This window comes from Wickerhamomyces ciferrii, contig 00198, assembly GCF_000313485.1.
Source record: "Wickerhamomyces ciferrii WGS project CAIF00000000 data, strain NRRL Y-1031 F-60-10, contig 00198, whole genome shotgun sequence".
Taxonomy (NCBI): Eukaryota; Fungi; Ascomycota; class Saccharomycetes; order Phaffomycetales; family Wickerhamomycetaceae; genus Hansenula; species Hansenula ciferrii.
In genome coordinates, this window is record NW_011887542.1 from 66,976 (window position 1) to 87,503 (window position 20,528).

Here is a 20,528-nt window from a genome sequence, read left to right on the forward strand (position 1 = left end):
ATTCCTTCGGTGCAATGAATAGTTGCTATTCATCATCAATATTCAAGTTTTCCGATTTCTTTGACAAGTCAAAAATTTCATCATTTTCACCTTCACCATCAGTTAATTCACCAACATCAACTTGTTCATCTTCACCATCCTTGATTGGATGTTTCAACAATGTAATACTATTATTTAATGATTTAATCTGTTGGTGAATCTCTTCAATTTCACCATTGAATGTGGATTGCTTTGCAAATAAAGCCTTCTTCCAGTCTTTAAACTTCTTCTCTTCAAATTGGACAATTTGTGTAAATTTTTTCTTTTGAGTTAATTGTTGTTGTATGAAAATTGGACTCCATTCAATGACTAATTCATCAACAAATGGCTTATTGAATTTTGATAATATTTTTTGGTTTTGTAAACCATTTTTATCAGGGTCATCAAAATTTAAATGCTTAATTGATTCATTGTCTTCCAAAGTATCTCTTGCCTGTTTGATTCTAGTTTTGGCAAGTTTATTACGACAACTCTCATAATAAGATTCAGTACTTGAGATCAAATCAACCATATTCTTAGCCATAAGTGTATCTCTTAATTTAATAAAATCACAGTGTTTTTCATTTTCAACTTCTGCAATACCCCATTTATATTTACGACCTCTAATTGTGGTATTATTATCTTCATTGATTACAACTGATTCTGAGCCAATAATTGAATATGGAATATTCTTCAAAATATCCTTTTTGACTTCTTCGTCTTCGATAAATTCACAAATTTTAATGTTCTGAACTTCAACTATTTCCTTGATGGTTTTTTTCAATTCTTTTAATTCATTATGGGTTAAACTATCAGCTTTAGAAATGATTGGAATTAAGTTAACTCTGTTAGAAATATGTTTCAAAGCCTCAATATCTAATGGAGAAAGACCTTTACTTGTTGGTTTAATGAAATAAAGACATGCATGAACCCTATTATCTTTCAATTTTGTACGGTTAGGTTGTTCTTCTTGAAACATGTATAATCTTAATTGATCATCAATATAATTTGTAATCGGAACAAAACCAAAACTGTTATCAACAAAGTCACCAAATCCTGGGGTATCAATCACAGTGAAATCCAAATTAAAATCATCTTCGGTCAAATGAGCAGTATGGCGAACAATACTTGTTGTTTTATCAAATTTAACATTTGGGGTAATTTCTTCCACGTTATGCCAGACGCTTGGTAAAAGTGAAGTACCAAAAAGAGTATTAACAAATGTAGTTTTACCTAAAAACAAAAGTTGTATTGTTAGAAAATAATTCAAATAACAATTGACAATCAATCAAAGTATCAAAATTTACCTAAACCTGATTCTCCGACAAGCAACAAATTAAAAACATCACCATTCTTTGCCTTCAAATTTTGGGTTTGCAAAGGCAAAACATCAATACCAACAGAATATTTTGGATCAAAGGTTTTCAATTCTTTTTCTGCTTTATTATTGACTTTACTTGGAGCTTCTCTTTGAGATAACAAAGTAACTAGATTTTCCACACCAGCAGTAGCCATTTTGGACTAGTTATGAGTTGATATTGAAGTTTCTTACACTTGTAACAATTGTTAAGAATCTGAAACTAATATTATATTTACATTTCTTCACAATTTGATATAAAATATTTGTTTTTGTGGTTTTGTGGCAGCGCTTAATTAGTGGAAATTGCAATTATATTTAAAATCCCGCTTATGTAATCGTGACACAAAATTTAAAATTCTACAAACTTCTACAATTTAAAAGAGATTGAGTAGTTTAAATTATGGTGAGTCTCTTAAAATTAGTTAAATTATTCACTATGAATCTTTAATTTGCTGTATTTGACATTTTAAAATTTGAAATTTTATTTTTCAAACAGAAAGACAATCATCAAAATTTTATTTTTGATATAGTTCTTAAATATTTCGAATTTTGAAATTTTTAAAAGTGTGAAATTAGCTTCCAAACGAAGTACAGTGTAAATTTTGAAGGCATTTCAACATACTTCTACATTAAAATCTGTATAGTATAATACATTTATTTTCTATAACTGAACAGGCAATTATTCAGTGCTCGGCGGATCAATCGGATGCTAGTTAAGTTAAGACCGAGATTAATTAATTAAACCCGTCTTATACCCTTTTTAAAGCCATCCCAATAAACTTTATTTGAAATCGCAAAGTATTTAATGAGCAGAGAATAACCATTTGTACACAGCAAAACACCAAATTATATTATTATATTCTTTAAAGTATAGAATCGAATAATATACTTATACTTCAGACATGAATCAAATTCGTGAATTCACAACTTCGGCTACAAGAAACTATAGAGCATATAGAGCTCCAAGATTTTGGGATTACTCCACTAAACAAACATTCGGCAAACACTTAAATTTAAATTCAATGAGATCATGGGGTCGCCACTACCATGGAGCGCCTGTAAGCGGTCTTTGTTAATTCGGGTCATGTGGATTTTATTATTAACATTTTACATCTAGTATGGTCCATGGGGTCATAGATTTAATCGCGGTTTCCATCATCACCGTCGTGGTGGTATATTTGGATACTTATTAGTTGGGGGTATAGGTTATTGGTTTGGATACCATGCAAATCCTGACAGATGGGATCAAAGACATAAAGAGAAGTTGGAAAGATGGAGTAGAAACAGAGATGAATGGTGGAATACTAGATGGGAAAATCATCCAAAACAAACTGGTATGTATTAAATATTCTTACATTCAAATCATAAATTTATTTGATATGAAAACTAACATGGGAAAAATGAAGTCTCGATTAATCCTGAAGAAACAAGAAATGAAGAGTCCATAATTCCAACACACGAAAGTAAAAATTCTTCTTCTTCATACGGTTTATGGAAATCATAAATATGAATTATGAATATTTGTCAACAATCGTTGAACTCAATTTTTTATGACTAAAATAGCTTTATATTCTATTACGTTTATTGAAGTTATAAATGACTATTAACAAATACATGGAAAAATTAATAAGTATATGATGTAGATGATTTAAACATAAAACCAAAACATTAAACCAAAATGAAATTTACAAAACACATTAAAATTGGACAAACAAACACACACCCACATAAAAATCATAAATCGCATCAAATGAATGATAAAATTTCATGCACGAAATCTTGAAAGGAAATAGTGGCAATTCCATTACCTTGTGTATCAAATTTCTTGAAAACATTTGTACAACGTAATAACCAAACTAAACTTTCAACAAACATATCAAATTTTAATGACATTGGTTTAGAATTATTGAATTCCCCAAATCTTTGAAATATAAAGAGTACAATATCTGTTGGTAGTCTATACCCAAAACTTTCTAATGCAGATTGATATTCACCAAAGGAAATTCTTTGATTGCCATCAATATCAAATCTTTGAAATGTTTTCCTCCAATGTAATATATAATTCCATAAATGGAAAAATTCTTTGAATTCAATTGTACCTGACCCATCTTTATCAAATAGTCTAACCATTAATTTGACAGTACTTGGATTAAATTGTGTACCATCATTATTAATCAACGCAGTAGCTAATTCATCTTCTCTTAATCTACCATCTCTTGATTTATCAACCCTATCAAATAAGTCTCTTAATTGACGCTCCAATATTTGAGCAGGATCAACAGCTGGTACTTGCTGTGGTAAAGGTTTTGGAGAAGGTACTTGAGGTTGTGAACTATTACGTTGTTGTAAATGTTCATAAGCACTTGGTGCATAACCTGAATATTGTTGTTGTTGTGGAGGTTGTTGTTGCCTAGCGGGTGGTTCATCAACATATGAAGGTTGATTTGAATGTGGAAACCCAGCTAAGCTAGGTCTTGACTGAGATATAGATTGTTCATGATGATGCTGTTGAAGTTGTTGTTGTTGTCTAGGATTTAATGGTAAAGAATGATGCGATCCACCAAAATTTTGATTTTGTTGAATTGGAGGCGACCCTACTTGTGCGAACTGTTGTCTTTGTTGTATAGGTCTGGGATGTTGTGAGGGTGGCTGTTGAGGATGTAACGGAGGAGTATGTGTTCTTTGAGCAGGTAATGATTGAGGTCCTGGTGCTTTCCTTACTGGTCTTGGTGGTTGTTGCCTTGCTCCAAATGCCTCTGTTGGAGTGGGAAAACTCTGTAATTTGTTAGTACTTTAAGCGTTCTATAACACCGGTAAAATTTCTGCTTACTATCAGATCATCACCTTGAATAACAGGGGCCTTTTTACCCATTTTGTTTGGTTATTGGAATATTTTCAGATCAATCTGATGCTGGTTTCTTTATTTAATTAACAATATAAACAATCGAGAAAACAAAACAAATGGTGTGCGGATGTACCGATATGATCTTCGTAAATGATATCAAGTATTTCTAAATATAAATTAGTCAGGACTCAAGTAACAAGTTACAACCATAGAAAGTAAATTTCAATTCATAGTAAGCTCACGTAGTAGAATATACGGCTTTGAATAAAGAAACTGGCACTTACGTTACTACAAATCAATATTTTCCTTTTTTTTTACCTTTTTATTTTACAGATAAATAAAAAAACTATCCTATGAACTTTCAAAAAAACACAACCCTTTTAACATTATAGAATGAATTTTTTTAAGATGATATATTTCATTACTTTGTATTAAAACAACAACAACAACAAATAACTTTGTTTCTTTCCCCCTTTAATTTTATGATTAAACTTTGATCATTAGATTTAAGCTTTTAATGATGAAGCTCTTCTCTTTTTAACTTCAGCTTTTTCAGATTTACGTTCATGTAATCTTTGAGCTAATAATTGAGCGTATTCAGCAGCAGCATCTCTTTGAGCTTGAGCATTTCTGATTTTCAATGATTTCAAATGACGTTTTCTTTGTAAAGCTTGTGGAGTAACTAAACGTTGAATTTTTGGAGCTTTAGTGTATTTCTTTTCACCTTTAACAACTTCTCTTCTGATAACATATTGTCTAACATCATCTTCTTTTGATAAACCAAAGAATTTTCTAATATGGTTAGCTCTTTTTGGACCTAATCTTTTTGGAATTTGTTCATCAGTTAAACCTTGGATATCAGCATCACCTTGTTTAACAATAACTAATGATAAAACAGCTAAATCTGGACCAACAATGGCACCTCTAACAGATTTTCTCTTTCTTTCACCAGTTCTTCTTGGTCTGTAACATGAGTGACCTTTAGCTAATAATAATTTAACTCTGTTTGGTAATAAAACACCTTGTTTCATTGGGAAACCTTGTTTATCGTTACCACCGGTGATTTTGAAAACGTAACCTTTGAATTCATCACCAACTGATTCACCATCAACTTCAGCACCGATTCTCTTGTCGTAGAAAACTCTGACACGGTGTTCATCTTCAATGTCGATGACTTTTTGAGTACCATTAGCTGGATAAGCAATGTTTAATTTCATCTTGGTTGTGTTGATATAGCTAAAACTCTATTAGAAGTGTATATAATCAACTGTTTTCATACATAGTGTTGATTTTGTTTTTCGTTGATAATTCACTAGTTTTTCCAACAAAACACCGCGAGAGTTTGGCAGAATTCGCGATGGTGTGAAGATGTTTTGGTAATCACTACTAGAATTGGCAGATATTCAGTCAAAACCACAGTCACACTCACGTGATCCGAAGTTCAGAAGCCCTAAATGTATAACATGTCAAATGTTTAAGACTATAAATGTAATCAATATAGTATGTAGTTAGATAACATCATTTTGTGGGCAATAAATAAGGGTAAATATTCTACATTCATTAATTTCCTAATGAGATAAATTTATTTTTTCAATTTTATTAAACAGTACAAAATACATATAAACCCTCACCAAATCTTAAATCTTTTCTTTAAACAATTAAATGTAAATTTAAAATTTGATTTAATATCTTCTACCTTGTGGTCTTCTACCTGGTCTTTCTGGAGCAGATTCTTGTAATCTGGTTTGTGGTAAAACACCTTCTGGGACATGTAAATCTTCACGTAAGAATTCAACACCTTCATCAGTTAAGGTGTAGTAATAGTATTGCCATGAGAATTGGGTTTTAACGTAACCTTTTGAGGTTAATGATTGTAAAGCTTTGATGACATATAAGTTTCTGGTGTCAATTTCATCATGTTTAGCTTGGTTGTAGTCTTTTTTAGCAACGACAACACCTTCTGTTTAAAAATAGTTAGTAAATACTCTATAATAATAGACAAGTTTGTGGATGTATGTTGGATTTGAAATGTTTTTTGAGGAAGTGGACAAAAAGTATAAATCATGTGGTGTTGTTCAAGTGTTCATTAGCCAGATAGTTCTAATTTTATTTTGTTTACTTTGTACTTTTGAATTTTGATCAGTTTAATTAACTTTTTTTTGCATAATTAAGGGCATGATTCATTCCAAACATCTTGATTATTCTTGTAGTTCTGATATACTTCTTATATCAATCCCTTTCATTGTTCTTGATTTGAAACGTTTTTAATATAAAGTTGTCCACTCTTTTTATTATTACTTTTGACTTTATTTCTCATACATCAATCAGTTCATATCAAATCCAACACTAATACAATACATTCACTTCTGAGCTTTTGAGTAGTTCATGATCTATAACATACCGTTGAATAAGTACTTGTGGATTTTGTTTCTGTCTTCTTTTGGAATAAGCATGTTGGGAATACTATTTGATGATTAACAGTGTAGTAGTCAAAAGGAAGATTTCACTAATCTAGTTTTCTGTTGAATACTTTTCTGGTCTTGAACTTTTTTCACCAAACCCAGTGCCTGTGTGAGAGACGCAACAATTTTTTTATTAAAGAATTCGCGAACACACTGGGTACGTAGTAGTAGCTTTTGCGGGTGTGTCACTTACCATTGGATTTTCCAGTACTGTTTTGGAATTCGCTGAGAGAGAAAGAGTTTGAAGTTTTGTGGGTGCTGCGCATATCAAAGATAAAATACCTTGGGAGGAGTAGAGGTGTGTGGGTGGAGATAGTCACATGTAATCTGATTCTTATGCCCTGAAGGAGTATCACATGATGAGGTTTCAGGAAACTAAGATTACTCTAGTCTTGACACATTTTGTTTGTTAAGAAAAACAGGAATGTTTTACTGATACGACTGATAACTTGAAAGAACAATAGAGACAGACTACTTTCACACAACACAAACAGATACAAATGTCAATACGTCTGGAAGATGATAATACTAGCATACATAGACATGGGAGCATAGGTGACCTAGAAAGCCAGACTGCTGACGGTTCTACTAACGATGAAAATAACAACATGAACAATAACACTAACAATAACAAGACTTTAACATATAGAATCATTAAATTTTTATCTCAATTTAAACTGCTTTACATTCCAATTTTAAATTGGGTTATCTTAATAGTGCTCATGTGCTTATTATACAAGCTAATTTTAAGGTATAACTCCATGTATGAGAGAACTGTCTTACTCACAACTATAACGGCAAATATATTACTATATGGATTTTCAGATACTTTAGCTCAAAGCCTTTATTGCTTCTTATCTATGATGAAAAATAATAAAAGAGCATCAAGATCTGATAGTATAAGCTCAATTCAATTAGCAAATTATAATGGGGGTTCAAATTTTAGAGATGAAGAACAAAATGAAGATTTACTTTACACAGATTATGGTGATCCAACAATTCATAATAATCATGGTCATAGAAATCTTTTACAAAGTGGTGAAAGTTTCAAAAAATTATCACATCAAACCGATGATGATGTCTTCAATTTTTACAGATTTATTGGGTTCATGTTTTGGGGATTTGTAATGGCTTTTGTTCAAGTTTGTTGGTATTGGGTATTAAATCATTTTTATACAACAGAACCAACATTTGTATCAGTTTTAGAAAGGGTGATGTCTGATCAATTAGTGTTCTCACCAATTTCATTATTTTGTTTTTTTTCATATTCAAATTTTGTCTTAGAAGGTGGTAATAAATTTACCTTATCAGAGAAGATTAGAAAAATATATTTCTCAACTTTAATTGCAAATTACATGGTTTGGCCATTAGTTCAATTCATTAACTTTCTAATAATGCCAAAGCAATTTCAAGTACCATTCTCTTCTTCTATTGGTGTTATTTGGAACTGTTTTTTATCAATGAGAAATGCTTCAAATTAATATTCTCAAATGTGTTTATCTTTTTTTTTTATAAAAAATCTGATTTGACAAATTAACCATAAATTTCTCATACAATATAAGAATAATCAATGGAGGGAAACTGATATACCTGATGAAGGTGGTTGACATCAATAAACCATTCCAACTTTTCATCAATAGTTCTAGTGATGCCTAAAGCCAATGAGGTAGAGAGCGAGAGCTCCAAAGATCAGAACAATAGCAACACTAAAGAACTTTTATTAGTTAAGTGGACAATATGTTTTTCAATATGGGTCTGGATTCTAGTTTCTTCAAGAACTTTTCAATCAATATTACCTTTAAAATTTTTGCCTTCAGATCTTGGTGTTTATGGTGATAATCCAACTGATTTGATTTCAATGATTGATGGGATTTCAACGAATGAGACATCAACAAAAGTTTTAGAACCTGCAGTAATAATAACAAATGCTGACTTATTATTAAGCTTCAAATTATATGAATATGATATTGATGTTGAACCTGAAGATCTTGAAATGGGTAAAATTTTAAGTTTATCATTCCAATTAGATAGACCTGCAGCTAACTACTTCGGATTGAACTCCGATTTTATGTATGATTTACAAAGTATATTTGATGATACAATTTATGATTTATATTTTGATGAATTTGCTACAGATTTCAAAGATTCAATGGATTTAGATAAATTAAGTAAATGGCTACAAGTTTTAGGTGTATTGAGATTAGTTTTATTGATTTTCATGATCGCTTTACTTTTATCAGTTATACTATCATTCATACCCCAGAAGGGTCACCAAGGTGTTCAAAAAATTATCAAATCGGCCTTGGGTTCATGTTTGACACTCATACATATAGGATTTATAATTTGCATGTCATTCATCATACACACATTTCCATCTGGTGTCAATGGATTGAATTTGTCCATCATGGTGATGGGATTGATATTTTCCATTATAGTGGCGGCGAAAGGGCTTTCATAGGCTGTTTTCACCGAGTTTGAATACACATATAGTTGTAAAAAGTCTGGTACAAAATTGTAATTCTCTTATCGAAATCTTTATCGTTCTTCTGCCCATAACAATGGTAGTTTTTTTTTTTTTTTTTTCCTTCCCTCTGAAATCGCGAAAATTTGGCGAATTTTTCGATATTGGAATATTTTTAAAGTGTAATATTGAACGATTGAGGATATATAAAAGACGGAGAGTAAATACGTACATTCAGAACAATACTTGTCATAATGAGCACAAACACTTTAATTGAAAGACCAGAGCAAAGACCAGAAGTTATTGATGAAATTTTAACCACATTAAAAAGATATGATGTATCTGTTATCAAAGATTTAGAAGATTACTTATTTGATCAATATGAAAATGGATTCAGTGATTTAAATTCCAACTTGGCTTTATTAAAATTATATGAATTAAGTGATGAAACTTCAGTTGAAAGACAAGACTCCACTATAAAGATTTTAGTTAAAGGTTTGATCCAATTCACAAGCTCAGATTTTACATTATACCTCCATTTATTACCACCATACATCTTTTCAACTAAAAATGAATACACTGAAAGAATTCAAGGTCTTGTTCAACTTTATGAGCTATTAATTTCAAACAAATTTGACCAATTCTTAGCCAAAAACAAAGAAACCTCTTTAGTTGATGAAAAAAGCGTAAAATTGATTGAAGAAACTTTCCAAAATAATAAAAATGCTAAGTTCATCATCGGAGAACCTGCCAGTGAAGAAGTTCCAGTTAATAAATTATCAAAAGTTGTTGGTCAACTTTTACAAAATTAAATAAAATTGTTAATCAAGGATAGAAATGTAAAGATATAATGCTCAGGATATTTTTTTTTTTTCAAACAATATTATATTTCATTTAACGTAGATCCCTTTTTAAAGTGTAAGAGATTCCAAGGCAAGTATAAATCTACCTGAGACATCAAAGTGATACTCAGCTAAGTATTCAAATTGAGACTTTTGAACCAGCCATTTCTTAGCTAAATTCATGGTACTTAATACTGAGCTTTAGCTCATCGCGATGTGCCATATTATTAAATAAGGCAAAATGGTTTGGGCAGCATCGATAAATTTTTTAATTAGAATTTTTTTTTGTATAAGCATTATACATACATAGATATCAATATTTAAAAGTTCAACATTACTCTTTACCTCTTCAAAGATACATCCAGTATATCATAATACTGATCTGTCAAAATGGTTGTCAGTAAGAGAAGAAGATCTGATGCTGATTCAAAGAAAAAAGAGTCTCCTTTGGTCAGAGAAGATGCAACCAAAGCACCTCAGAAATCCATATTAGAACAGAGTGAAGTATCATTCCCAAGAGGTGGTGCTTCAGCCTTGACTCCTTTAGAATTGAAAGAAGTTGCTAATGAAGCTGCTGGTGATGTCTTATTCGGAAAAGAATCTTCTGGAGCTAGTCAACCTTCAACTAAATCAGATGATCAACGTCCTTTAAAGAAGAAGAAGACATCAAAAGTTTCCAAAACTCAAGATTCAAATGATAAACCATCAGTTAAAATTGAAAGCTTAAACTTCAAATCATTACAACCTGGTACATCTGTGTTAGGTCAAATCTTAGAAATTAATCGTTTGGATTTAGCTTTAGCATTGCCTGATAATTTGATTGGTTATGTCCCAATTACATCCATCTCATCATCAATTACGAAACAACTTGAAGATTTTGAAGAAAGTGACAGTGAAGACGAAGATGAAGATGAAAGTGAAGACGAAGAACAAGATGAAGAAAACAAAACAACTAAAGGTACCTTAAAGACAAAAGAGTCAAAAGAATTTCCACAATTGTCTAAATTTTTCAAAATTGGCCAATGGCTTCGTGCAGTTGTTGTTGAATCAACACAAAAAGGTAAAAAGAAGCAAAATAAGAAACGTATTCAATTATCTGTTGAAATAGAAACAACCAATAAGGATCTCGAAGATGATGATTTAGTCGCTGGTACAACATTACAAGTTTCTGTTAAAAGTGTCGAAGATCATGGTTTAATCTTAGATACAGGAAGAGAAGGATTAGGAGGGTTTATTTCAAATAAGGAATTGAAAAATGCAAATTATGATTCAACTGCTATAGTACCAGGTACTGTTTTCTTATCAACTGTTGTGAACAAAAATGCCCGTACTGTCACTGTCAAATTAAATACCGGTAAGAAAAACCCAGTCACTACCACTTCATCTATTGATTCCATTGTACCAGGTAATTACATCGAAACTTTAATCACAGAAGTTCACCAAGATGGGTTAGCCACTAAAACATATGGTTTAGTTGATTCATCTATAAATTTAACTCATTTGGGTACTTACAGTGCTGAAGAAATCAAACATAAATATGCAATTGGGTCAAATATTAAGGCTAGAGTCATTGCTGTTATTTTATCTAACGGTGCTAAAAAACTCGTTCTTTCCGTTTTACCTCATGTTTTGAATTTAAATGAAACAAATTATGATACAGAAGTTTCATCTGCTCCATTAGATGCTTTCCCATTAGGTCATATTTTCGAATCAGTTGAGGTAAAAGGTTATGATAGTAATTACATTTATGTTAAAATAGGCGGTGATAGATATGGTCAGGCTCATACTTCAAGAGCTGATACTACCGCTGGTTTATCCATTACATACACCATTGGATCTCAACATAAAGCTCGTGTTCTTGGGTTTTCTCAACTTGATAACAGTTATGTCTTAACAATGGATCCAAAAGTTATCGAACAAAAATATTTGAAAGCACAAGATTTGCCTTTAGGTGAGAAAGTTAACGGTGAAGTAATTAGTGTTTCAGAGGATTCAATGAAAATCAAGATTTTCAAGCAATTTGAAGCTGTTGTTCCAGCTGCTCATATGAGTGATGTCAAATTAATTTACCCAGAAAGAAAATTCAAAATTGGTTCAAAAGTTAGAGGTAGAATAATAAATATTTCAAAATACACTTCAGAAATTACAGTTACATTGAAAAAATCCTTGGTTGGTATAGAAAATGTGATTACCAAAATTGATGATGCTAAAGTTGGTGAAAGAACTTCCGTTACTGTTACTTCATTCAGACCAAGTGGTGCCTTAGTTTCATTCTTTGGTAATTTAAAAGCTTTCTTACCAAAATCAGAAATTAGTGAAACATTTGTGAAAAAACCAGAAGATCATTTACGTTTAGGCCAAACTATTACCGTTAGAATTGCATCTGTTAACAAAGAAACACATAGAATCTCAGTCAGCTGTAGACTTTCTGAGGAAACAACTGAAGAACAACAACAAGCTTTGGAGCAATTAGTCGTTGGAAGATCTATATTGAAGGTTGAAATTGTTGAAAAATCTAAGGAATCTGTAATTGTTGAAATTCCAGGAAATAACTTGAGAGGTGTTATCTTTGAAGGTCATTTATCAGATGGTAACTTTGAGCAAAATCGTGCGATCTTAAAGAGATTAGAAGTTGGTTCATCAATTGAAGGTTTGGTTTTAGATAAAGATTCACGTTCAAGATTGTTCAATTTGACAGCTAAGAAATCTTTAATTACAGCTGCTCAAGAAGATAAACTACCTGTTAAATTCTCTGACATTTCAATTTCTGAGCAACTAATTCCAGGTTATGTTAAATCAGTTACCAATAAAGGTATTTTCGTTGCCTTCGGTGCTAAACTTGTTGGTTTGATTTTAGCTAAATATGCAACCTCAAGACCTGTCGATGATTTATCTTCTGTTTTCCATGTTAATCAATCAGTTTCTGTCAGAGTTATTAGAACTGACGAAGAACATAACAGATTTTTGCTTTCATTAAAAGAAAAGAAAACAACATCTGATGATATTGTCAACCCAGTTGATCAAACAATAAAATCAGCTAAGGAATTTGTTCCAGGTAAATTAACAAAAGCTTTAATCAAGAGTGTCAAACAAAGTCAATTGAATGTTCAACTTGCTGATAATATTCAAGGTAGAGTTGATGTCTCTCAAATCTACGAAACATATGACGAAATCAAGAATCCAAAGGTACCATTAGCTCCATTCAAAAAAGGTGATATTATTGATGTTAAAGTTATTGGTTTCCATGATGCTCGTAATCATAGATTCTTACCAATCAGTCACCGTAGATCTAAGCAAATTTTGATTGAATTGAGTGCTAAAAAATCTGATTTAACAGAAGGTACTACTGAAGCTTTATCTTTTGACAAATTAACAGTTGGTACTGAATGGGTTGCATTCATCAATAATGCCACAGTTGGATTTTTCTTTTTGAACTTATCACCATCAATTAAAGGTAGAATTTCTTTTATGGACTTACCAGGTGATGCTTCAGCTTTAAAGGATTTAGATGGTAATTACCCAATTGGTTCAGCTTTGAAAGTTAAAGTTAAAGCTGTTGACGCTGAAAATCACAATGTATTATTAACAGGAAGACAAGATTCAATTTCTACCATTGAAGATGTTAAAGTTGGTGCTGTTGTTCCATCAAGAATCTTGAGAATAACTGAAAGTTTTGTCATTGTTGAATTAGCTGAAAATGTTACTGCTATGTCATTTATCACCGATGCTCTAGATGATTACTCTAAAAAATTAGAAGATGTTTTCGAAAAGAATGAAATCTTACCAGCTAAAATTTTGTCTGTTGATGAACACAATAAAAAACTAAATGTGTCTTTACGTTCAAATGACGCTAAAGATAAATTAATTTCCAAATCAGACGACTTGAAACGTGGTGATGTTGTCCATGGTTTTGTTAAAAACATTTCTGATAAAGGTTTGTTTATTTCATTAGGTCGTACAGTTACTGGTTATGTTAAAGTTAGTGATGTTTCTGATTCATTTATCAAAGCCTGGAAGAAATATTACAAACCACATCAACAAGTTATAGGTAAGATCATCAATGCTGATACAGAAGGTAATGTTACTTTGACACTAAAAGAATCTGAAGTCAATGGTGAATTAAACATTTTGAAACGTTTCGAAGACATTGTCATTGGAGATATTTTCGAAGGTTCAGTTAGAAGAGTTACAGATTTTGGTGTTTTCGTTAAATTAGACGGTACTTTGAACATCAGTGGTCTATGTCATCATTCCCAAATTGCGGACAATGATGTTACCGATTTAGAAGCCTTGTTTGGTGAAGGTGATAGAGTTAAAGTTAAAGTATTAGCCGTTGATACTGGTAAGAAACAATTATCCTTAGGTATGAAAGCATCATATTTTATTGAAAATGCGGATGAAGATGAAGATGTTGACATGGAAGATGCATCTGAAGAAAATGTCGAAGAAGATTCTGATTCTGAAGAAGCTGATGATAAACAAGATTCAGAAGATGAAGCAGAAGAAGATGCTATTGTTGAAGATGCTTTTAACGAGCAAGACTCAGAAGAAAGCTCAGATGAAGAAGAAGAGGAATCTAAAGAAGATAAATCAATCACAGGATTAACAACCAATGGTTTTGACTGGACTGCAAGCATTTTAGATCAAGTTCACGATGATGAATCAAGTGATGAAGAAGATTTCACAGATTCTAAATCCAAAAAGAAGAGAAAAACCAAAGAAGTTGTGGAAGATACTACTGGTGATTTACAATCCAAAGCTCCACAATCTGTTTCCGATTTTGAAAGATTAATCATTGGTAATCCAAATTCTTCAATTGTTTGGATGAATTACATGTCATTCCAACTTCAATTAAGTGAAATTGAAAAAGCTAGAGAAATTGCTGAACGTGCCTTGAAAACCATCAATTATAGAGAAGAACAAGAAAAATTGAATATTTGGATCGCGTTACTCAATTTAGAAAATACATTTGGTACTAAAGAAACATTAGAAGATGCTTTCAAGCGTTCCACAGAATATATGGATTCATTAGTCATGCATCAAAAACTTGTTAGTATCTATATTTTATCTGAGAAATTTTCAAAAGCGGAATCATTGTTTAAAGTTATTACAAAGAAATTTGGTAAAGAATCAGTTTCAGTTTGGGTCAGTTATGGTAGTTATTTATTGGATCAAAACCAATCTGACAAAGCTCATGAAGTATTAGCTTCATCATTAAACTCATTACCAAAACGTGATCATATAGAAGTTGTTCGTAAATTTGCTCAATTGGAATTCACTAAAGGTGACGCTGAACAAGGTCGTACATTATTTGAAGGTTTAATTGCAGATGTTCCAAAACGTATCGATTTATGGAATGTTTATATTGATCAAGAGATTAAAAAGAATGAAAACAAAAAGGTCAGTGATCTTTTCGAAAGAGTTTTAAGCAGAAAAGTCAGTCGTAAACAAGCAAAATTTTTCTTTGGTAAATGGTTATCATTTGCTGAAAAACAAGGTGATACCAAGACTGCTGATTATGTTAAAGCTAAAGCTCAAGAATATGTTCAAAAAAATAAGGAATAATTTAATTATCTAAAGTGAAGTTGATTTCATAAGAAGGTTAAGAGTCAATTGATCGTGTATATTATTGTAATCATGTTAATATTATGAAAAAAAGTATCATAGAATATCGGAAATGTAAAGTCAATTGTAATTCTTTTAAAATATTTGAGTGACGCTGTGACACAAAAACGAAATTTGCAAAGGCCGTAAATTACAATATTTATAAACACAGAGCGGTAATTAATGTTTTCATTCATCAGATTCTGAACTAATGGTGTTTCAAAGAATACATTGAAGAGGCAAACACAAAAGAAAATGCAATTAAAGGGTTGGTTCGTTGTTATCACATCGTTGGTGTCAATTGTGCGTTCCGAGTTTACAAATGCAAATCATTTAGAGACGAAAACAAGATCTCGAGCGATCTTGGAAGTTGCTGAAACTACACTGTTCAAAAAGTTCATCCTGTGTGAGGAGGTTTCCAATGGATTGGCTTGTTTTAATAGATATGGCGCTCAATTAGTGAAAGAAACAGAATCCAAGTTTGGCCGTGATGGTGATTCTAAACGTGTGTTTGGGTAAGTATCAAATCTTGTTCTTTGCAATGAAGGATCTTAAGAACTAACCAACTTTCTCTTTTTGTTAGGTGTATACAAAAAGTGCTGAAAGCAAATAGAGTATCAACGTTTTCATTAGAAGTGTTATCATGCTTTGATTACCTGACTACTCCATCAAATATCGATGAGTTCAAATCAAATGAAAGTCAACAACAAGATGAACAGATAATCTGGGGGATTTGGAATAACATTCCAATATGGAAAATCATTGGTTTTATAGGTCTAGGAATCTTTTATTATTCTCAAACAGAATCGGAAAGCATAGAGAAAACAGCTAGTGATTCCAAATTAGAAGACAATATAGTTCAATCCACCGTTGCTGAGAAAGATTCAAACATCTCGATACCATGTGATTGGAATAGCGGGAAAGAGACTGGATCATCAATGATTCAAAAACATTCTTCTCTTCCTGACGAAAATTTTGATGAAAAGGAGAATTCAATTGTTGAGAGTTCCGAGATTAAACCATGTTTGATTGCATTCAATGGATCTACATTTGATTTGAATACCCCAGAAGGCAAATTGAGATGGAGATCTCGATTCCAAAAGCAAAATTTAAACATTTCAAATCCATCAGTCAACAACCAAAATTCAACTGCAAACAATCAAACAAAATTACAAAAAGTCAAATTGGAAATTGAACCAGAAGTTAAACCAGAACATAAAAATGATAATTTATTAAAACCTTTATACAGCATTGCATCCAAAATCAACATTCCAAGAGAAATTGACATTGAGAAGGTAGATAAACCAAATATTGGCAATACACAGGACCAATCAGAGACAGAGCCATCACTGCACACTAACAGGGTATTAAGAAAGGCAAGGACAGACTTGAATGTTCATAATCCAGAAAAACCGGTTCCATCGGTTTTAGACCATCCAATGATTGATAAGAAAGGTAAACCACTTAGACGTATTTTCATTCCAGGACGCGGTTGGGTTTCGGCCAAAGCATTGGAACAAGAAAAGTTGGAATTGATTCGCCAATTTGACTACCAACAAGTGGAACCATCTGAAACTTTGAGTTATTAAAGAAAGAAGCAAGTGTTTTGTTGTACAGAAGACAAAAATGGATGATTGAAATGTACTTAATTCGTAATCGCGAGCTTTGACAAAAAAAAATAATCTTGTAGCACAAAACAGAGGCAAAACTTTGACACAACTGACTCAAAATCTAAAGCAAGTAACACCAGAGTCCAGACTGCACATTGATGTTGAGGCTAGTGTATTTATGAGTGAGAAGAACAGGTACATTGTCTTCTTTGATTTTACAAGGCCTGAGCAGACTAGAACGAGCTCGAAAATCGAAGTGGACGTTGATTCGTGGTGCTCGAAAGCCATTGAAGAAGAGAATATTTTCAAGCCATTGATTCAACCAGAAGGAAGAGGAGAAGTAGAAGGGCATTCAAAATACAAAAAGCTAATCGAGGTATCCTGTGAGACGGAGAGAAGTGATTATAGATTCAGTGCAATTGAAATCACTTGCTTAGACAACTTGGGAATGAAGAAGAATTTACAAAATGAGCCGTTGAAGGCCAAATTCATGAATTATGGTGTTGTACGATTGTACAAAGAATATGAATCAACAACTCAGGATATAGAAGTTGAAAGTGATGACACCACCGTGGCTATTGTTGCAGTCCCCAACTACTTTTCACCAACTGATCTGTTGGTGTTTTTAGGTACAACTGTTACTTCAAATGTCTCACATTTTAGATTGATTAAAAGTGATAATCCCAATAGATTTATGGTATTGATGAAATTTAGGAATAATGAAAGCGCAAGAAAATTTCAGAGTGATTTCAATGGAAGAAGTTTTAATTCAATGGAATCAGAACAATGTCATGTTATATTTGTAAAGTCAGTCATTTTTAAACCTTTAAATTCCTCTTATAATTTACAAGCTGGTATACCTTATTTATTAGAAGACCCATTCACTTTGGAAGTAAGGAAAAGGGATCAAAATGATAGGAATGGTGAACTAGAATCCTCCAGCATCGTGAAAGAATTACCTACATGCCCCGTGTGTCTTGAAAGAATGGATTCAGAAACTACTGGGTTATTAACAATTTCTTGTCAACATACATTCCATTGTAATTGCTTGAGTAAATGGAAAGATGATACGTGTCCGGTTTGTCGATATTCTAATTTAATGGCCAATCCTTTAATGTCAAGAGAAGGATTAGATAAATGTACTGTTTGCGGAGGTGAGCAAAATTTATGGATCTGTTTAATTTGTGGTAACATTGGCTGTGGTAGATATAATTCAAAACATGCCATCCAGCATTACGAAAGTACAAATCACTGCTTTGCTATGGATATTTCTTCTCAGAGAGTTTGGGATTATGCAGGTGATAATTATGTCCATAGGTTATTACAGAATGAGAGTGATGGAAAATTGGTTGAACTGCCAGGGAATTCTAATTCATGCTCATCTTCAGAGGATAATTCTAAGGATAAAGAGAAGAATAGAGATTATGCATTTGAATATACAAATGTCTTGTTATCACAATTAGAGTCACAAAGAGATTATTATGAATCAAGGTTAGCTGAATCAGCTGCATCTTTCCAAGAAATGGCTCAACATAATCAGCAAATATCTACAAACTTTAATAGACTAGAATCCCAGCTTAAGCAATTGGCCTCTGTTATCCCAGATCTAAAGAATAAAATGAATGCTAAAACTGAAGCTTTAGAAGCTACTTTAGAAGCTAAATTGGCTCATACTGAAAAAGTGAAAGGTTTAGCAAAAATATTTGAGAAAAAATGGAAGGACGAGCAAGCAATTACTGAAGGACTTTCAGAGAAGATTAAAGTATTAGAACTTGATCAAACAAATTTAAAGTCACAAAATGAAGAATTACAATCACAGGTAACGGATTTAATGTTTTACTTGGAGTCTCAAAGTAAGTTCAAAGATGCATCTGATGATGTCAAGAATGGTACTGTTGTTATGCAAGAAAGCTCATCCTCTTCCCGGAAGAATAGGAAACGCTGATACTACTAGTTAATGAGATTATGAATACACGATTAAAGTTGATTGAATTTGTAGTAAAAATTGTTATTAACTGTATTCGGCGCGCGGGACGTCAGTAAGATAAGAGATTATATAATCCGCGAAAAGAAGTCGAAATTTTTTTTTTCTTTCGCTCAGGTCAAATGGCTAAATTAATTAAAAAGTAAAAGAAAGCTGCTTTTACAAATGAAATCTTTAATATAATATAAACCATTCAAGAGTTGAGTAATTCTGTGTTTTGGAAGTTTATCATTCAATAATTTGCTAGATTTCAAAGTATTACCAATTTACCAAATATTAAAATCGAGTCCATATATATAACAAAATGGCTAAGAACTCAATAAAGTTAATCGCTAATGATGTCCACAGAGTGCTGGCTGAACTTGTTTCTAAAAGATTAGGTATCAAGTTAACCGATGTCACATTGAAGAGAGATTCAAATGGTGAAGTTTCATTCTCTATTAATGAATCAGTTCGTGATGAAGATATTTACATTATTATGCAAGTTGGATCAGGTATTGTTAATGATAGAGTTTTAGAATTGTTAATCATGATCAATGCTTGTAAAACTGCTTCAGCTCGTCGTATTACTGCTGTGATACCAAATTTCCCTTATGCTAGACAAGATAGAAAAGATAAATCAAGAGCTCCAATTACAGCCAAATTAATGGCTGATATGTTAACAACTGCTGGATGTGACCATGTTATTACTATGGATTTACATGCTTCTCAAATCCAAGGGTTTTTTGATGTCCCAGTAGATAATTTATACGCTGAACCAAGTGTTGTCAGATATATCAGAGAACATATCCCATATGAAGAAGCTATCATTGTTTCACCAGATGCTGGTGGTGCTAAAAGAGCTGCAGGTTTAGCTGATCGTTTAGATTTAAATTTTGCATTGATCCATAAGGAAAGAGCAAGAGCTAATGAAGTTTCAAGAATGGTTTTAGTTGGTGATGTTACCGATAAAATTTGTTTAATTGTTGATGATATGGCTGATACTTGTGGTACCTTAGCTAAAGCTGCTGAAGTTTTATTAGAAAATAAGGCAAAATCTGTTATTGCTATTGTTACACATGGTATTTTATCAGGTAATGCTATCAAGAATATCAATAATAGTAAATTGGATAGAGTTGTTTGTACAAATACAGTTCCATTTGAAGAAAAATTACAAGAATGTCCAAAGTTAGATACTATAGATATAAGTAGTGTCTTGGCTGAAGGTATACGTCGTTTGCATAATGGTGAAAGTGTTTCATATTTATTCCGTAATGCTCCACTATGAAATATCAAAGTTTGATTGTTCCAAGATACATAAATTGTTATGTTCTTTTTTTTTTTGGTCCATAGGGGGTTTTCA

The 20,528-nt window shown here is 32.0% G+C and overlaps 12 protein-coding genes across 12 annotated transcripts; 8 read left to right on the forward strand and 4 right to left on the reverse strand.

Annotated features, from left to right (window-relative positions):
• Positions 1-25: 25 nt before the first annotated feature.
• SPR3 (septin SPR3) lies at positions 26-1,533 on the reverse strand (the record flags this gene model as incomplete). The annotated part of the gene is made up of 2 exons (XM_011274338.1): positions 26-1,251; positions 1,326-1,533. 2 exons carry the CDS (start codon positions 1,531-1,533, stop codon positions 26-28), a joined length of 1,434 nt encoding a protein of 477 aa, XP_011272640.1.
• A 747-nt stretch (positions 1,534-2,280) lies between these two features.
• Positions 2,281-2,882, forward strand: BN7_5089 (uncharacterized protein; the record flags this gene model as incomplete). Its single annotated transcript, XM_011274339.1, has 3 exons — positions 2,281-2,436; positions 2,496-2,712; positions 2,803-2,882. 3 exons carry the CDS (start codon positions 2,281-2,283, stop codon positions 2,880-2,882), a joined length of 453 nt encoding a protein of 150 aa, XP_011272641.1.
• A 242-nt stretch (positions 2,883-3,124) lies between these two features.
• On the reverse strand, positions 3,125-4,250 carry PEF1 (Pef1p; the record flags this gene model as incomplete). The annotated part of the gene is made up of 2 exons (XM_011274340.1): positions 3,125-4,134; positions 4,247-4,250. 2 exons carry the CDS (start codon positions 4,248-4,250, stop codon positions 3,125-3,127), a joined length of 1,014 nt encoding a protein of 337 aa, XP_011272642.1.
• A 479-nt stretch (positions 4,251-4,729) lies between these two features.
• On the reverse strand, positions 4,730-5,440 carry RPS6 (40S ribosomal protein eS6; the record flags this gene model as incomplete). Its single annotated transcript, XM_011274341.1, has 1 exon — positions 4,730-5,440. One exon carries the CDS (start codon positions 5,438-5,440, stop codon positions 4,730-4,732), a length of 711 nt encoding a protein of 236 aa, XP_011272643.1.
• A 465-nt stretch (positions 5,441-5,905) lies between these two features.
• Positions 5,906-6,466, reverse strand: RPS10B (40S ribosomal protein eS10; the record flags this gene model as incomplete). Its single annotated transcript, XM_011274342.1, has 2 exons — positions 5,906-6,180; positions 6,445-6,466. 2 exons carry the CDS (start codon positions 6,464-6,466, stop codon positions 5,906-5,908), a joined length of 297 nt encoding a protein of 98 aa, XP_011272644.1.
• Positions 6,467-7,185: 719 nt separating this feature from the next.
• On the forward strand, positions 7,186-8,166 carry BN7_5093 (uncharacterized protein; the record flags this gene model as incomplete). The annotated part of the gene is made up of 1 exon (XM_011274343.1): positions 7,186-8,166. One exon carries the CDS (start codon positions 7,186-7,188, stop codon positions 8,164-8,166), a length of 981 nt encoding a protein of 326 aa, XP_011272645.1.
• A 167-nt stretch (positions 8,167-8,333) lies between these two features.
• BN7_5094 (uncharacterized protein) lies at positions 8,334-9,143 on the forward strand (the record flags this gene model as incomplete). Its single annotated transcript, XM_011274344.1, has 1 exon — positions 8,334-9,143. The coding sequence occupies one exon, from the start codon at positions 8,334-8,336 to the stop codon at positions 9,141-9,143; it is 810 nt and encodes a 269-aa protein (XP_011272646.1).
• Positions 9,144-9,400: 257 nt separating this feature from the next.
• BN7_5095 (uncharacterized protein) lies at positions 9,401-9,958 on the forward strand (the record flags this gene model as incomplete). The annotated part of the gene is made up of 1 exon (XM_011274345.1): positions 9,401-9,958. One exon carries the CDS (start codon positions 9,401-9,403, stop codon positions 9,956-9,958), a length of 558 nt encoding a protein of 185 aa, XP_011272647.1.
• Positions 9,959-10,378: 420 nt separating this feature from the next.
• On the forward strand, positions 10,379-15,553 carry RRP5 (Rrp5p; the record flags this gene model as incomplete). Its single annotated transcript, XM_011274346.1, has 1 exon — positions 10,379-15,553. One exon carries the CDS (start codon positions 10,379-10,381, stop codon positions 15,551-15,553), a length of 5,175 nt encoding a protein of 1,724 aa, XP_011272648.1.
• A 294-nt stretch (positions 15,554-15,847) lies between these two features.
• Positions 15,848-17,181, forward strand: BN7_5097 (uncharacterized protein; the record flags this gene model as incomplete). The annotated part of the gene is made up of 2 exons (XM_011274347.1): positions 15,848-16,107; positions 16,176-17,181. 2 exons carry the CDS (start codon positions 15,848-15,850, stop codon positions 17,179-17,181), a joined length of 1,266 nt encoding a protein of 421 aa, XP_011272649.1.
• A 41-nt stretch (positions 17,182-17,222) lies between these two features.
• On the forward strand, positions 17,223-19,147 carry BN7_5098 (BRCA1-associated protein; the record flags this gene model as incomplete). The annotated part of the gene is made up of 2 exons (XM_011274348.1): positions 17,223-17,233; positions 17,293-19,147. 2 exons carry the CDS (start codon positions 17,223-17,225, stop codon positions 19,145-19,147), a joined length of 1,866 nt encoding a protein of 621 aa, XP_011272650.1.
• Positions 19,148-19,490: 343 nt separating this feature from the next.
• PRS3 (ribose phosphate diphosphokinase subunit PRS3) lies at positions 19,491-20,453 on the forward strand (the record flags this gene model as incomplete). The annotated part of the gene is made up of 1 exon (XM_011274349.1): positions 19,491-20,453. The coding sequence occupies one exon, from the start codon at positions 19,491-19,493 to the stop codon at positions 20,451-20,453; it is 963 nt and encodes a 320-aa protein (XP_011272651.1).
• Between the last annotated feature and the right edge of the window lie 75 nt (positions 20,454-20,528).